General features: G+C 31.8%; 1 protein-coding gene and 1 long non-coding RNA gene across 5 annotated transcripts; one reads left to right on the forward strand and one right to left on the reverse strand.

The window, feature by feature from the left end:
- Nucleotides 1-6807: 6807 nt before the first annotated feature.
- LOC105170271 (uncharacterized) lies at nt 6808-10753 on the forward strand. Of its 4 annotated transcripts, XR_016067216.1 has the most exons (6): nt 6814-8027; nt 8176-8347; nt 8452-8544; nt 8756-8948; nt 9556-9652; nt 9766-10753. It is a non-coding gene; the product is annotated as an uncharacterized LOC105170271 (long non-coding RNA). The 4 variants fall into 4 exon arrangements; XR_016067217.1 differs by having other exon boundaries at nt 6808-8027; nt 8430-8948; XR_016067215.1 differs by having other exon boundaries at nt 6813-8027; nt 8452-8948.
- A 3734-nt stretch (nt 10754-14487) lies between these two features.
- Nucleotides 14488-18743, reverse strand: CPN60A (chaperonin-60alpha). The gene is made up of 8 exons (XM_088884681.1): nt 18573-18743; nt 18274-18463; nt 17350-17471; nt 17024-17231; nt 16763-16908; nt 16311-16617; nt 15584-16035; nt 14488-15029 (listed from the first exon to the last, which is right to left on the reverse strand). The coding sequence occupies exons 1-8, from the start codon at nt 18627-18629 to the stop codon at nt 14718-14720; spliced, it is 1794 nt and encodes a 597-aa protein (XP_088740807.1). The 5' UTR covers nt 18630-18743; the 3' UTR covers nt 14488-14717.
- Between the last annotated feature and the right edge of the window lie 397 nt (nt 18744-19140).

The following is a 19140-nucleotide window of genomic DNA, read 5'->3' on the forward strand; positions in this document are numbered from 1 at the left end:
TTTTTCTCATTCAGGGTCGGGTGATTTTCTTTCTTCTATTTCTTTAGTTTTTCGATTTTGCAGAATTTGACTTCATCATAAAAAAAAAAAAAGGGAAACAATAACCATAATTCAACTTATGTTTTTTTCTTAAATGATTTTAAATTTAAAATGTTGAACATATAACACGTTAATTTTATTTTCAAAACAAATTCCCGTTATGATAAGAACAAATAGTACAAGTCCAGTATGGATGTAAAGCGTTAATAAAATTCCATCATTATAACAAAAATTTTATACACGTTACGTGTCTTTGTCTGTGTGTATGCCAATTGTGCAACAAATTAGTCAAACTTATCACCGGAAATAGACTTATTAAGATGCTTACAAACTCCAAGTACATTGAGAATCAAGAATTTATTTTTCAAATAATTGTAAAATTATAAAAAGCAAAAGATATTTAATTAATTTTTTAATATTTACTATATAATCTGATTTTGGAGTAATTCCCAAATTTATCTATATTTTAGTAGGTGCACATTGTAGTATCAAAAACAACATATTTAACCATTTGGACATTTATCTCATAGAAGTAAACTATATGGCTGAATCATGTACATCTTATCTTATAGTTCATCCTTTACATATCTAGGATTTGACAAATCATGGAAAAATTGTAATTTTTATCTCATAATTTACTTTTTTTTCGATTTTGATTACATTATTTTACGACTCAACGGATTTAGTCTCATAAGTCCAAAAAAATACAACTTACGTCCCATTACCTATTGTCGTTAAATTATTAACGAGAGAGACTAAATATATTGAGTCGTAAAATAATAGGATTAAAATTACAAATAAAATAAATTAAGTGATGTAAATTATAATTTTTCCGACAAAAATATAATTAAAGTATTTGGTATTAATTGTACTTCACATATGCACTACCTATAAATTATTTTTAGAAAATTTATACAAGGAATATTTATATATAAATTATATAGTAATTAAAAAATTCGAAGTGATCAGTTGTTGTCCATATGACGTCTTTATTTCTTGAAAAAGAAAAAAGAGCAGCACCAAACAGCAACGTAGGGCATGACAACAAAAATGTTAAATAGAATGACAAAAGAGGAGGGGGCGGGCGCCGATTATTCTCATAAGTTCATGACATGTTTGGTTGTTGAGAAATTAATTATTAATGATAGTAGCTCAAGATTTTAATATGTGTGTGTGTGGGATGTGGGCATAGCCCATCACGTGACGTGCATGGGGTATGGTATGGGCCAATTTTCGAGCTGTCTTTGCTCCGGCAATATCTCGTGCATGCCCATGTGAACTAACATCAAAAGATTTCTCCGTCCCCCCCGCCCGCTCGTGCGTCGCCACCACCACCCACCTTAATTAATCAACTGTTTCTTTAATTAAATACATAATTCATTACCTTTTAATTATTTGTTTCGTATTGAAGACTGTGATTGATGTTTAATATTATTTTTCATAAATGGTTGAAAAATGTTAAAAACTTAATTAAACTACATTTGATTTTATTTTTTAAAAAATAGAAATTACTGTGTATATCAAATAATACAGAGAGGGAACATATATATATATATATATATGGTAAGTTTTCATTTGATTTCGAGTATTTTCGTTTATTCTAAAAATTGTGTGAAAATGAATATTAGACGCAACATTTCAATTATTTTTTTTTCTAACTTATACACTAATTATACGACAAGTATGTTATATTTACTATATAATTAGTTTTAATTTAACCAAATTCATTTTGAACATCGTAGATCTATCATTATCTCATTAATAAAAAATAAATGATGCAAAATGCTACTTTGTAATAAAAGAATTTAATAATAAGCATCGAACTAGCTAGAGAGTATTTGCTCATTTTATCATATTAGATATTTGAAAACTTATGAACTCTTAAAACACTTAAAAAAGAACTTAACCAAACATCCACTTATTCAGATCAGGGTTGGATGAGCCCGGATAAAGGGGTGACTGGACATAAAACCTGAGATCATGTAGCCTTGACTTGCTTGCAGATCTTATCTCATTAAAGTTTTGACATCTTAATTATCTAAAGCTCTCGTGACTAATGAATAGGTATTATGCAAAATAAAAGAAATAAATAAATTCGTATGTAAGAAATAGTGATCATAATATTTTGATAAGAATTCAAACATGCAAAAAACTTAAATAAATAAATTTAAAAAAATGGAATCTACTAAAAAATATTTCAATTTAGAAACACCCCTTTAATAATATTTTGTGCTGCCAAAATATTTTAAAAAATAAATGATCAAATTAAACATCCATCCTTAATACCTCTTAAAAAGACTATATAAATTTTAAGAAGTTTTACGGTAGTTATTTGCTTAAAATGCTGCATCATTATAAAAGTTACATTAAACTTTATTTCAGCATCCAACGCAAAAAAGAAAAAAAAAAGTTCTTAACACTTACAACCCACAAATATAATGCCTTCATGTCCTATTCTTCCTCGATCCGTAATGAAATCATTGGATTCTGCCAATTGAAAAAAGATATACATACTTTAACACGAATGACAACTGACTCACACATCACAGGCTGTCTTTTACGACGCTACATCAATTCATTAGTGCATGAATAAATATTTGAATTCTCTTACAAGTACATATATATTGAAAAACACAAAAAAGAACATTTCGTACTCAATGTAAGAATATTTTCAATTTATTAATTTTTTTTTTTTTGGAGGGGGTGGTCTGGATGAAGCACTGTATAAAAAGATTGTCAAGTTGAAACAGTAGGGAGTGAGAATGAGGGAAAAATATTAGTTTAATAATTGAAAGATATGTAAGTAAAGGAGGGTGGGAAATGGGTAGGGTTGCCCCACGAAATGAAATGAGCATTCTGAACAGACCACATCAGAGTGTACGGAAATGGGTCCTCTGTTTCAGGTGGAGGCTTTGTTGTGGAGAATCTAACCCTTACCCACCCACCTAACAATTATTATTAATTATTTCGCCTTTCAGATTCCTGACTTGTGATCTCTCTTTCTTTCTTTCTTTTTTTATCTTTTTTAACAGATCATCATATCAACCCATTTCAACCTTACTCATAACCAACCTAATAAAATAATATCAACTCCTTTTTCTTTTTTTGGTTGGAATTTTCGGTTTCTGATTATTTTTGGTCTGATTCATGTCGATTGCTAACGAGGTATATTCAAATGGTAAGATTGATTTTTCATAATGAAAGATTTTGAATCAGAATTATATAAATATGGATATATGTCTACTTTTATAGTAATTTTTTAGTTATTTTGATTAATTTAAGTGTATTTTTTATTGAAATTTCTTGTGTATTTGGCTAGTATAATTATCATATTTAAAAATTGATGGTTCGATATATATCACTGATCATTATTTGTGGGTGTAAATGGTCTTTCTTTTTTATATTATTATAGATAAGGGTAAATTACAATGATTTCTCCTGAGATTTGTCATAATTACGAATAACCCCTCGTTGTTTGAAAAATTACAAATACCCCATGATGCTTGATGAAAACATAATCCTTAGATGAAAGTATAAAATTACCAACTTTGCCCTTACTGTATTTTTTACTTTTATTTTAAATTAAAAACTATAAAAAATCAAATGGGGTGGATGAAAAAAATTTAAAAATTATAAAAACTTTATCTACTTAGTTCATAAAAAAATTATAATATTATATTTTTTTACAAGGATATTTTGGTTATTTCACCAAAAATGGATGAAAACCTAACGGATTGCGCTAATTGTTAGATGGTCGTTAAATTCAAGAGGGTATGAATAATTTTTCAAACAACAAAGAGGTATTCGTAATTGTGTCAAACTTTAATAGAGGTCGTTATAATTTACCATATAGATAAATTAATGTAAAACTTTAGGTGAGCTAAAAATTTGTAATTATTGAAGTCTGAATTTAATTATACATCACTTCTTTAAATAAAAAAAATAATATTATGTTGATATAAATTAAAAATAAATTTAGAACAAAGACGGTATTTTTTAAAACTTTTTAGATGAGTCTTCTGGTTCAACTAGTATCTGGTGTAGCAACATCATTTAATTCCATATTCAATTCCTTATGGGTTCTTTTTTTTCCCCCACTTTTCGCTTGAACAATTATAGGCACATAATTTTAAAGATCTAAAAGTGATTTTATGATTTTTTTAAATCTTTACTATTATAAAAAAAGACATATTATAGACATAAAGTGTGGCGATATTGACACTAGTTCACAAATTTTATTTTATCTCAAAAATACCATTCAATTGATAAGAAAATTAATTTATCAACTTCTCAAGTTTTACAGTTAACTTATAACTCTCCATTAATATTTTTTATTTTTTATTTATAATATATTTTAAAGCATAAAAAATTATTTTTTGTTATATGTAGATAAAATTGTGCGTTATAATAACTAGATATATATATATATATATATAAATATATAGGAACATGAGTTATTCTCCTTTTTTCACATTAATTAATTTCTTTTTTTGGAGGGGGGGAGTTATCATTTTAATAAGGGGTTTAATGCAATTACTCTATGTGATACTGTAAATGAACAAATTATCTTCTTATGAAAAAAAATTAGCAATTTATTTCCCTATCTAGAGGGGTAAATTATTTCATTTTAAAAAATATATGGCACAAATGGAGCAATTTATCCCCTATCTAGAGGGGTAAATTGCTTTATTTGAAAAAAATATAAGAAGATAAATTGTTAATTTTTTTATAAGAGATAATTTATTTATTTGCAATATTAGAGGGAATTGCTCAAAAAATCTGTCTGAAAGAGGTAAATAGTCAAAAGGAAATGGAGAGTCTGGTAAGTAGGACTAGTTTTGATTTCGATATTTCATTGTTTTGTTTAAAACAAAATATGTTATTCTTAATTGTGTCTTATTTCTTTTAAAATGAAATAAATACTGTTCTTGTAAGAAAATTTGTAAATGTATTTTCATAGTTAAGATTGTAAAGACCGAATGTTTTATTTGGATAAAAGGATTTAAATTTGAACAACAAAATATTTGGAAAAAAGAGTTCAAATTAAATAATTTCATATTAAATGAATTTGAAGTTCGTCATAATTCGATTACTAAAATAGTTCAAAATAGAAATAAAAAGATTTCAAATTATTAGAACAAGTGTACTGAATCTATTATTATCGATTTGAAATACTTTTAACTCCAAATATATTGAATTCAAACATAAAGTTTTTTATTTTTATTTTTCGAATGATATATATACTTTCATTTTTGTGGCCTAGGGTTGTTTTGTATGTCAATCTTGAACTCCATAGCCCTAATTAAATAATTAAAAAGAGATTTGGCATATAAATTAATATTGTTCCTAATTCAAGTAATTGTTGAAGTGAAAACAAATGATCTGGGACCTCTTGCAAAAGCAGAAGAATTACACTTTTAGTCCACTATTTAAGTCAAATTAGATTTTACCCCCAATTAAAATTAAACCTAATATTCACATTTGTTCCTAATCTTTTTCACTTTCCCTCATTTTAATGAATCTTTTGTTACCTAATAAAATGACACCCCCCCCCCCCCCATGATAGCATAAGGTAGAGATGTAGATTTAAGAAGGTGTAGCTCGTTGGGAGGCATAAGCCTAGTGTTCCCTAATAGCTGCTTCTAGGTAATTATTTCCTGTTAAATAATCATTTGGGATTAGACCTAATTAATGTTATTTGGATTCTGCACATTACCAAACAAGACTTGATGATTCGGAAAGCAGTGAGGAATTGTGTTTTTCGACCCCCCCGGTTTTTTGAGAAAACTTAGGTTATAATTTCTTAAAATAACTGAGACATGAATTAGGCACTAACATTGAAGAAAATATAAACATTAATGATAAATGAGTTATATTAATTAATGGCTAATGATTCACAAAATTAAATATATTAAACTTAACCAAAGTATATTTATAAAGATAATAGGGCAAATTAATGAGAGGAAATTAGGACAAAACTGAATATGACATATATTATATATCTCTCAAGACCAAAAATTGCAGTCAATATTTGACCTATATATATAATATAAAGTTCACAAATTAAAAAGTCTATAAGTTTCTAAAATCTTGAAATTGAAATCTCAATCAATTTGTGAACATTAATTTATTTTTATAATAAATTATTCATAGCTAATGTTTCTTATATGTAATTAGTTTATGGAATTGTTGTTCTATTTACTAGTCGGTATAATATTAATGTATTTATGATTTTCCTCGTCATTTAAAAAGAAGGGACTATGCCAATAAAACACTTAAGAATTTTTTAACAACTAATAAAAAATTAAAGGCATAAATATTAATGACTAATTGAGTAAACAAACTTATAAACTTATATATATGTGTATATATAGTCCCCCTTTATCATTTTAATCCCCCAGATATTGTTGATGTTGTGTATTGTGTGGTTGAAATGAAATGATAATTTTTGCTTGGTCCATGGACACCCTCTAGCCATGGATAACGAATCCATGGCATGTACCAGGGTGAGAGAGAGAGAGTGTGTGTGTGAGTGTTTAGGGTTTTGAAAAAAGATAACTGCTTTTTACACATAATCAGCATCACTGCAATATAAACTTTAATTTTTAATGTACTAAAGTACATTAGATGCCTCAACTATATATATCCTTAAAACCACCAGATATACATACATGAAATAATCTATATATGTATATATATACATGCCTTTGTATGTGTGTGTATATATATCCAAGAATCACCTTCCCCACAGTGTGAGTTCCCTAACCCTCTTTCTTCTCTATCCCCCCCCCCCCCCCCCCCAACAAAACCCCCACACCCACCTACCTTACCCCTTTTCTTTCTTCCCCACACTCACACATAGATAGAGTAAATGGCTGAAAGCCTTTCAGATCTTAGTGTGTGTTCATGTTGCTTTTCTTCTTTTTCTTTTGATTTTTGCGCTGGTTTGATGTTCTTCCTTTGTATTTTGATTAGTCTGAATTATTTGCTTCTTGATCATCATCATCATGTCCATATATATATACATATATATATATATATATATCTTTCTCTTTCAGAGATGCTAATTTCCAGCAGTCAATATCAGAATATCAAGTAATTGTTTTAATCCTCTCTAGCTTTTCTGTATGTAAATTTTTTATTTATTTATGGTGGATTTAATTTACCAGCCGATCCACCAGCAAAAGATAAGGTTAATTGATGCTGGAATCTGGCCGAATAAATTTTCAAGCTTATAATTATCGTTTCAACAGTATCGGGTTGCTGCTTTCTTTATTGTTTTTTTGGAATATTGAAATGTGGCAATGGGCAAAAAAATTAAAATAAAAAAAAAAGAAAAAGAATAGGGTTGGTTTTTGTTTTCGCTTGTGTTGTCTGAAAATGAGTTCCGACCCGAGGAGCTAGATTCTTGTTTGCTACCGCCATCATCAAGTCATTTTCTTCACTATTTTGACCCACTGGTAATAAGCCACGCACATTGGCCTTTCTTCCTAGTAGTTTTTGATATTCTTTAGATGAACATAAATTTCAGTGGTTTCGTGTTTGTCTTAATTCAAACACCTCCACCCCACCCCCCACTCTCAATTCTATTTCACACACACACAACACACAGTTACATCACTTTTCTGGGATATTTTTTCTCAAGAAAATCCGATGAAAGTGTTTTTGGGTTTTAATTGATTTCTTAGCAAATCTTGGGGATTTCTTGCATGGATCTATAGATAAACAACTATGTATAAAGTCGTTGGTTTCTGGTGTGGCATCATCAAGATTCACAAACGAAGGCATATGGTTATGGCGAGGTGATGATATCATGAATCCCTCCTCTCTCTCTCTCTCTCTACACCAGAGCCTTTAGATGGTGAGAATCTTGATGATGCTGCATCGGCAATAAACGACTACCGAAGCAGTACAGATGGACGGTCGCAGGTGATCAAACAAGCCCAAAAAACCCTCGGTTCCGACATGATCAATGGTCGGATTTCTTGGTATTTTCTGGGAACTCAACACTTTACCAATTCCTTTCATTTCGATTCTCTCTCTCTCTCTCTCTCTCTCTCTCTCTCTCTCTCTCTCTCCCTCTCTGTGTAATAAATTTTCCTTTTTTCTCTTTTTGGTTTTTCCCCCCCTTATCAGCACTGTGAAAACCGACACGAGTGACTACTGACGGAACTTCACCCTGCAGATGAAACACTAACAGATCTGCGATTATTCTATCCTCTGCACAAGAAAAGGGATTTTTTTTTTCTGATTTATTTCCACGGAAATTTGGACATAATATCAAGAATTAATTTACCAGCTTCCAGGGGTATATATAATTCTCTTTTATTCTTACATTCTCTTTAACACTTAATTAATGCCTGATTCTTACTGCAAAATTCATGTGCTAGCTTGTTGATTTTTCCTTTTCAGGAAACGTAATTAAACTTGGAGAGCAGTGGAAGTGTGAAAGACCCGTTCTGGACAAAACTGATGAGAAAAGGGAACAGAAGTCAAGAACAGAAGGTAAGAAAAAATTGGTTAATTATTATCTAATTAAGTAATCAAACACCTCATGGAAATTTGATATTATTTATGTTTGGTTGTCTTGTCTGGAGGAGATTCAAACGGTGCTCGATTATTTTATGGACATTCTTGCAAAGTGGTTAATTTTATTCTGTGTTAATATTTCTGTTGAAAACTAATATATAGATTTCTTTAATTTATATCATGGTAGAAAACGTTGACAGAAACGTACGACTGCCATGGCTGTGTTCTTGCCCTCCCTCTTAACAATAAATGACCATCTCTTGTGTTGGTGGACCTAATCTTAGAACAACATCTTCCAACTTGGCCAATTGACATGTACTGGGTCTTCCATCCACCCTGAAAGGTTCACTGCGCCAGTTCCAGTTAAAAATTTCATTAAGGTGTGATTTTTTAGTCCATCCATGTTCTTGTCTGGCTTCTTTCAGTACTGTCAAAATTCTAAAACTCCAATTCGTTCGACTAAAATCTAAGCTAATTACATAGTAAGAGTATTATACTTGATGATAGAGTAATAAATAATATGAGAAGTTTAATAACACTTGTATTATGATTGAGGTTAATTAATAAACTTGATTTAAGGAAGAGTTTTCCTTGTCCTATCTTTTTATTAAGCATACATAAACCTAATTAGGTCAGGCCATTAAGCAACATAGGAAATCCTTGTCCTAAGATGAAATCAGAGTATCTTCTTTTTCATTTGTTCAGAAATAACACTACAAATGAAACTGTACGAGATGCAAAGAACCCTATTATACGTACAAATTAGTCAGTTAACATAATTAATATATATATATATATATATATGAGTAGTGTCATTGCATAGTTAATTTGCATATATCATCAGTTTAATCAGTTATTTGTTGTTCGAAAGAAACATTTGGAGTGATGCTTTGTTGTGGATATCGATTTGCCATCACAATTTCATGTGATATTCTTGAATTTCATTTCTTCGATTTGTTTCTATATATGATCGGGGAAATACTGCAGACCCGATGCACTTGATGGAATCTAACGAGCATGATCAAATCAAAAATACTGGTCAGGACATTGCTCAACTAATTCTTGCAGCTCCACCGACATATTAGTAAGTTCAGTACTCTCCACTAAATTAAGGATTGTAGACGTTAGTCATGATTAGTGCGTATAAAGTGGTGAGTTTTGCATCCTCATCGAAGTCGGAACATGTGATATTTACAGGCAATGAGTTACTCGGATTCGGACATTTCTTGTTCACCCAAGTTGATCAATCTTGCCTTCGCTCTTGATGAGGTTGTAATCGATCCCGTCAAAAAGTCGAGCTCTCTCTCTATAAAACTGTTTTTTGTCACCTAATAATATACGTGCTTAGAATCCAATATACATCGAATACAAGATGAAGTATGGAACTAATCAAAATCCAGGATTAATCAAATTAATGCTCATTCGAATTATTTAATTATGTTCATCATGTAATTATGCCAGCATTGTATAATCCTCGTACTGAGTCATAGTTTATTAATTAATAATAGCAGGATCAAGAGACACACATACTAATTGTCCTGTAATATATATTGTACGTAGAATGTAATGTGTATATATATATGATGCAGGCATTTCCCTGTCTAACCCTTTTTCTTTTATATATATATATGAAAAAGTTTCCGTTTCATTCGTACATCACATCAGATCATAACCCCACAGACCACTAACTTATGGCTGAAGTAAGACATGGTACAAAGTTGTTCACAGATATTGGACTATATATCATTTTGGAGCTACAAAAGACTTTTTTCCTACATTTGTAATATTTAAAAATACAGTTTTAAAATTTGTGTTGAATATTATAGATCGCGGTCAAATAGATTGACGTAATATATAGCCAGAGTATTTTTTTTATGATTTTTAATTATAATTAATATTTTGGCCATACATGCTAAAATAATAACCAATAATTACGGTGTAGTTATGATTAATTACTATCCATCATAATTTTTTTGTCTCTTGATCATATCAATTAATCATGTCCAAATGTCATATTTTGTACAAATATTGGTGTAATACTATTTTAATAGTAGTATCAGTTTTTAATTCTAGAGGTCAGGTCTTTCACACTAATTTCAGCATACGATTCCATAATGGCAAGTTGTAATTAGACATGCATGTGATCTATTAATTTCAATATGAATGTCACCTTGATCATTGACAACGTTAATGGTAAAAGATCTTTCATCGCATTTTGCTGACTCATTAATTACATATTAGTATATCAATACAGTATAACACGAAGGTGTAATAGAAAATTCTTATCAAACATGAACGACTAAATTGTATAGGTTTTAGGAATCTTGATCAAGACGATCCCACGTGGTACAAGTCTCACAAAGATACTAAAAATGCTCCTCTTCCGGCACTTATAAAATACCCAACAACGTTAATAATTTTTCCGGAGTAGCAATAAAGTGAAAGACGTTTATGTATGCAGGTCCTTGAATTTGAAGAGGTGTGGTCCAAGACCAAAGGAGGATGCTTTAATGCAAATCTTGGACCATTTTTTGTCATTGTCAAGAGATCTTATGGTACAAATGAGATCAATTTTAAATAGAGAAGAAAAAGTGGTGATGCATGGGAAATTCGATGCCACTCATTGGATTTGTTATTATTTTTATGGATCTAACGGTTTACAGGGTAATTTTTTGTTTTTTTTTTTTTTTGGTTTTGTTGAAAAATGTCGTTTTTGTTTTTGATATCACAATTATAGTGAGTGTTGCTTTTGTAACCATAAAATACAAAAACACTTCATTTTGATCCCAAGTTAATGATATAGGCCATGTGTCTCCCACGTGGCCGTTAACGACGTTAACTCTTATTAGCTCACATGACTTTGACTGATTTTGACATCAAAGGCCTTTTTAATGGTACAAAAAAGAAAATGTGTTTTCTCGGTACCATTAAAAGAAAAAAAATATTTTGATTAATTTTGGCCACAAACTATAAGATTTTTTTTGTTTTACAAAAATAAAAATATTAGAAATTTTTTATTTAAATATATATAATAAATAGTTCTACAATTATAATTATTTTCATTTTAAATAATTTCTAGGATCTATTTTAATATTTTTAAAATTAAATTATTATTTGGTCTAAGAGTATATTAATATTTGAGCACAAACTATAAAAGTAAAAATTATTTTTTAATTAAAGTATTAGATAATTTTTATTAAATAGTAAATTAAATTTTAAATTATAATTATTTTCATTCAAGAGAAATAAAATTAAGATTTATTTCTTATTTTTTTTTGTCAAAGTTTATTAAAATATTTTTAGAATAAAAAATAATTAAAATATGCTAGAATTGATCTAAAATTAATAAATATACTTATAAGTTATAAACTAATTTATTATTTATATTAAAATAAAATTTCTTTATTTTTTAAGTCAAAGTTTATTAAAATATTTTCAAATAATTTATAATAAAGATTCAATTTAAAAAAAATAATAGTTGCCACATTTTATCTCGGATGTAAATAATTTAATTTAAAAATTAATTTATTATTAAATAAAAAATTATCTATACATTTACCCAAAAAATAAATTTTACTTTTTATAGTTTATGCTCAAATACTAATATACTCTTACTTAAATAATAATTTAATTTCAAAAATAGTAAAATAGATCCTAGAAATTATCTGAAATAAAAATAATTATAATTTTAGAATTATTTATTATATATATTAAAATAAAAATTTTCTAATATTTTTTTTATAAAAAATAAAAAATATTCTTATAGTTTGTGGCAAAAGTTGGTCAATTTTTTTTTTCTTTTAATGGTACAAAAAAATATACTTCTTTTTTTTAATTTTTTGATACCATAAAACAGGACTTTTGAAGTTAAAATCAGTCAAAGTCACATGAACCAATAAGAGTTGACAGTCATTAATAGCCACGTGCGAGCCACATGGTCTTTTCTGTTAACTTGGGACAAAAAAGGCGTATTTTTGTGTTTTATGGTACTAAAAGCGACACTTGCAACGATTGTGGTACAAAAAATAAAAATAATCTTTTCTAACGAGACCAAGAAAGAATTTTGGCCCGATTTATAATTCTATATATTCAATGCTTTAGAAAACTATATTATTTTCAAACACTTTTGTTGGACCTCATCTTTGATTGTACAAATATAGAAATCTCAACGGACGAAAACTACTGTTTCGGTCGTGTTACGTCTATACCTATTTGGATGTATCCGATCAAGTGGGATTTAATCTTGATAGACTCAAATTTCATTGTTAGTCGTGTTTATTTTAATTTAATTTTTTTTTCTCAAAAGAGTAAAAAATCATTGGTTGTTAATCTTGCTGCGTATAATGATCTATCCATACGTAAATGATCAAGTGGAATTTTATACCAAAAATCTTTGTTAATCGTGTTACGTAATTTATTCAGACATATCTAATCAAATGAAATTTGATCTTGATAGCTTCAGAATGATTGTAAGTCGTGTTACGGCTAACCTATTTGGACATGTCCGATATCATTTGTTGTGCCCACATTGCAGCTGTGCTCCACATCCATTACTCGTTGGACGGACAATCAAATGGTGGGTGGAGGCTTTTAATTTGATCGTACGTAGTTAGGTTTTTTATTTCCTTAAAAGGTTTGCAGCCACACCACCAATCTTGTTAGTTATGGGCCTTAAAAGCGTGCTTTTAATTTCTATTGCTTTTTGTGCGAGTTTCACTAAATTAGTGGTGTTTTATGTTGGTGTCGGAATCATGATTCCCCGCTGTTTGGTCTTCGAGGTTTTTGAGGATATGATGAAGCAACAGGTCATGATGACTGCAGATGATTCCTTGGGGTTGGATAGCAATTATGATTTGCACAAAAGGCCACAGGATATATATATAGATAAAAACGTGTTTGGAACTAGTCAGGATATTCATATAGAAATTCTGAAATTTGTTTACATTCAACTATTTATATAATAAATATTACGGGTAATTATATTGATCTCCCTTAAAATTTGGTATAAGGATATTGTAGACTTTTTCTACTGGTTTAAAAAATTATAATTACTATCCGTAATGTTTATTTTCGTCTAACAAATAAATTTCTCGATTAGTCGAAGTTTTTCGAACTTACTATATTAACAAAAAATTAAATAAAAAATCATATTTAGCTCCAATTGAATTATTACTAACTTATTACAGATCAAACAAATATTTTTCTAACCAAATTATCCTTGTACATATGTTCCCACGTTAATGAATGTGAGGAGAAATATATACATCCTTACAAAAGTAGTTTGGTTAGAAAAAAAATTATTGACCTGCAATAAATCACTATTAAGTTAATTCAGGTAGGGGCGGGGGTAAATATGAATTTTTCATTCTATTTTTTTGGCTAATATTAACAAATTCAATAAATTTTAACTAATGAATTAATCTATTTATTAAAACAAAAACAAATATCATAGATATACCGAATATAATTTCTCAAGTCACAGAGAGTCTGCGTGTAGTAACACTAACCTCAACAAATATCGGTGTAATCCATAAATATCATTATACTCAATCTATAATTATTGTATAATATATTTATTATATGATTAATTATTTCTCCTAATTATAACTAATAGTACTTGATGGGAATCAACTTTGTATGGCTGCCGTAACATAATTTGGTAACACCTCACAAAGTCAAAGTGGATTACCAGCTAACCCTGCCAACAAATGTGTTGGTTTATTGCCCTCTCGTCCAACGAAAGAATAATTAACCTCCCGCCAACATCCAAAAATTCAGAGAAAAATTTTGCAATATCAGTCTAAAACTATCAGATTATTGTCAAGTCAGTCCCCTCACGGCTCACAATTAGTGTTCAGGTTGTCTTCCCAAGTAACCTGATCCGAGTCCTTCAAAGTTAGTGAATCTACTGCAAGCACGTTGAAGGGCTCTCAAGATTTATTGTCTAATGCTTCAAGGATCGAATTTTGGACGAGTACCAGTTACACTTGAATCCATCAAATGACAAAACTGTTTACACTTTCACCTCAAATCCTCAAAACCCATCACAATGGCAGGATCTATCCCTCTAATCGATAACACGAGATCTCTCACGTAGACCTAACCCGGTACTCAGACGTATCCTACACAAAAACTACATAATCGTTTGATCACACAGAGTAATAGCCGTCACTGCCTTGTTGAGCTCCAGCTGCTGCTGCTGCTGCAGGTGTTTTTGGCTTGGGTTTCTCCACCACAATGGCTTGGGTGGTGAGCACCATACCGGCGACGGAAGCTGCATTTTGCAAGGCACATCTTGTCACCTTGGCTGGGTCGATAACTCCAGCTTCTACCAAATTCTCGTATGCATCAGTCATTGCATTATAACCAAACTCCCATTCACCAGCCTTCACTTTGTCGACGACCACCTCACCTTCAACCCCAGCATTTTGAGCAATCAAAGATGCGGGTGCTATTAGCGCCTGCAAACATGGTATTGTAGTTCAGCATCAAATTACGCAAAGATCAAAAAGAGAATAAGTGATACTATTCACTTGACAAATTGGGAAACTGGAGAGAGTAACTCTGTTCGGCCTAGCTAATAATGTCTCAAACTCTTTCCTATTTTCCATTAAGGTGGACGTAACAAATTGCCAATTTGAAGTAAATCTATCTCAAAACCATTGATCCTCTCGCAGGCCTAATACCTCCAAAGCTCATCACTGGCCTACAAGAAACATACAAACACTCACATATACACTGCAGTAGGAGGCCAAGCCTACATAAATTTTCAACCAATGCTGGAACACAAGATCCTTGGATATATATCAAGTAAACAGTGTCATCAAAAGCATTCAAATTAAATAACAAACTAACAGCATGTAACGGATATGTAGGACACATATGTATGTATGTAGCATGTATCGCTAGTTAGCGTGGAGTGTGTGTGTATGTGTGTGTGTTGATGTATCAAGAACGCAAGCTATTAGGCTTATTAGCTAATTGTCCCATATCATGATAGAAGAACACCATTTACCTTTTGGATAATATCAGCACCTAGTCGCTCATCTGCGTCTTCGAGCTTGTCCTTGATGGCAGGAACATGAGTTGAGAGATGGACTAGTGCAGCACCACCACCTGGCACAATACCTTCCTCAATGGCAGCAAAAGTTGCATTCTTAGCATCCTCAATGCGAAGTTTGCGGTCCTCAAGTTCAGTTTCTGTTGCAGCACCAACTTTGATTACAGCAACCCCACCAGAGAGTTTTGCGATTCTTTCAGCAAGTTTCTCAGAGTCATAAACTGAATCAGTCTCAGACAACTCCTTTTTAAGTTGAGCGATCCTAGCCTGCAGCTCATCCTTTGATGCAGCATCAGCGATGATGGTTGTGGATTCTTTGTTGATTGTAATCTTTCTTGCCGAACCCAACTGGTCTATATCAGTATTCTCCACTAGCAAGCCCAAATCAGTAGCTTGATATTCCGCCCCTGAAATATGGCAGTATATAAGATGAAAATTCTGCACACCAGTTCACACCCATATGTTTGATCAAAACCTGGAGATGATAAATTTACTAGGGCACTTGAGAAAAAGGAGTAATGATGCTCCCATTCACCTAGCATAAACCAACTTTGTTTCACTAACATTCTAGCTGAGCACTATCATTTGTTCAGGTGTTCAACTGATATGGCATGATGAATATGCAAGCTCTACAATCAGACAGAAACATCACATGGAAGTCTTCAGGAAGATCTCATTTTACCTGTCACAATGGCAATATCTTGAAGAAGGGCTTTTCTTCTTTCTCCAAAACCAGGTGCTTTGATGGCGGCCACATTCAAAATTCCTCGGAGCTTGTTTACAACAAGAGTAGCCAAAGCCTCCCCAGTAACATCTTCTGCAATAATAAGTAAAGGTGCTCGTAACTGTGTGGTCTTCTCTAGCAAGGGAATGATGTCCTTTATCGCAGAAATCTTCTGGTCTGTAACCAGTACTCTAGCATTCTCGAATTCAACAAGGAGCTTCTCAGGATTGGTAACAAACTGTGGGGATATGTATCCTCTATCAATCTGTAAGCCAAGGATGACAAACATTAGCCAAGGCAAACAACTTATATCTAGATGGTAAGAGACAGATGAATTTCAGAACCATATGAAAGACATCCATAAGTAGAAAAAACAAGAAGGGAACAGAAGCCTTCATGGTGTTACAGACCTCCATTCCTTCTTCTACATCGACAGTGGTCTCAAAGGAAGATGATGACTCAATGGATAAGACACCATCTGGTCCAACCTTGTCTATGGCATCAGCAATCATTGTACCAATACTCTCATCATTTCCCGCAGAGATCGATGCAATAGCTGCATTTTAGATTGTCACTGTAACATATTACTACTAGCTAATTGTGCCTGCCAATTAACGTTCATGAAACACGAGAGGCTAAAACGTTAGAACTGGCACTAAATGTTCACATACCTTTGATATCTTCTCGACCCTTAATGGGCCTGGCTTTGTTCTCAAGCTCATTAATCAAACCCTGCACAGTTTTATCAATGCCCTTCTTCAATGAAACTGGATTGGCACCAGAGGTAACGCTCAGAAGGCCAAGTTTGATGATTTCACGGGCAAGAACAGATGCCGTAGTAGTCCCATCACCTGCAGAATCGTTTGTCTTGCTAGCAACCTTCACACACAATTCAAAGTTTAGTAGAACAAGACAAACAATGATGTGGTAGTTAACACACAAAAAAGTAACAGTTAGTCACATCTCAAGTAATAGAAAAGGTGGGTTAAGAACCAACCTCCCTAATCAAAGCAGCACCAGCATTTTCCATAGCGTTAGGCAACTCTATGGCTCGTGCAATCGTTACCCCATCATTTACCACCTTCGGGGACCCAAATTCATCCAAGACAACATTCCTTCCTGCACAATTGTACACACAACTACAATAAGTGCATGAAGAATCTACACGAATCCAATAAACATGGACATGTTCTAAAGTGGTCATATCCATCAGAAATATGAAGCAGTGTTCACCAAATAATGTATACATCCTCTAAGCAAAAGGCCCTACATCACATTTACAAGGTTAAACGACGACTATAAATGTGTTTCCGTATTCATAATCAAGGGCCATAAATGTGTTGCACATTCATATAATTCAAGCCATACTAATGACAGAAGTTCATTTTGCACTAACCAACGAGAAAGAGCTAGAACAAAACCAGTTAGTACCAAGAAGGTGAATGATTGGCTGGAATAAAGCCTACCACACTAAATCGACAAGGTTAACTTTCAACCTAGTTCGTATCACCTAAATTAGGTTTTAACTTTTTCTAGCAACATGAAAAAGTACGTAAAATGCCACTGAATCCGCAAAACAAGGTTACAACAGGAGTGATATCTCTACAAAGATTTAAGCTCCCACAACAATAAACAACTGCAACAGAAAGGACTAATAACCACCATCTCCTGGAAACACCAGCAAAACATCTAGTACTTTGGACACTGAGTTCTGCCTTCAGCGCTAAAACTATCAAGATAATTATGGATATTAATACGATTTAATCAATGATATAATTACCAAAGACGTCCTATGCACTGTCTGAGAGATAAATAAACAGGTACTAGCATTCCTCATCAAACAATTCAGGCAAATTTAGCTAAAATCTCAACAAAACTAACAAGCAGATACACATATTGAGCAGTTATCCAAGAATTTTACCCCTGGGACCAAGAGTAAGACCGACAGCATCAGCAAGCTTATCAATACCGGACTGCATTGCAGCCCTGGACTTCTGGTCAAATGCAATTTCCTTAGCATTGGCCCTCACCACAAACCGATTCTTGGCTTGCTTCCGACCAAACTTCTGCCCCTGCTGCAATTGGCTCACTCTCCTATTCTTTAATCCTCCCTAAAACAAAAACCCGCAAATTTAAATTACATAAACAAACAAGAACAGCAAAAAACAAGGAAAAATAAAATCAAGAAAATGCTAAAAACAGAGAGAGTAGAGGTAGTACTTGTTTAGAAGGTGAAGGGAGGATGGAGGCAGTGGAGATAGCACTAGCTGAAGCCATCTTGCGGGAGACTGGAAGATGGGTATTGGTGGGTTTTTGCGGAGGATGTGGATAAGGCAAGAAGCAGGAGGAAAAAATGTGCTAAGGCCAAAGAAGTAGAGACTAGGGCTTATAGTGAGTGAGGGTCTTCCAGAAGATTCTTCTTTGGTTCGAGAACCGTTGAGATTTTGCTGCTCTGCCCACTCGGCACTCGGGCATTGCTTTGGCTTGGAGATTTTTGTCCTGAACCCATTTGTGTGCGCCTATTTTATTTTTAACAAAGAGATAAAATAAATAAAATAATGAGCTTCTTCTTTTGGAAAAATTAATAATAATAATAAATTGTAACAGTAATACATACTTCCTTTTCTCTTAATTTCAATTTCGAGATTGTTTTTATTTATTTTCCCAATCTTATAAAAACATACAAACATCAACTGTTACAAAATATCATCGTATTTGATACAAATTTGTTAACATTCTTAAACTATATTTGGACAGATCCATACATCACAAAATATAATTCAAACTT

Source organism: Sesamum indicum, linkage group LG9 (assembly GCF_026168435.1).
Source record: "Sesamum indicum cultivar Baizhima isolate 11 linkage group LG9, ASM2616843v1, whole genome shotgun sequence".
Lineage (NCBI taxonomy): Eukaryota > Viridiplantae > Streptophyta > Magnoliopsida > Lamiales > Pedaliaceae > Sesamum > Sesamum indicum.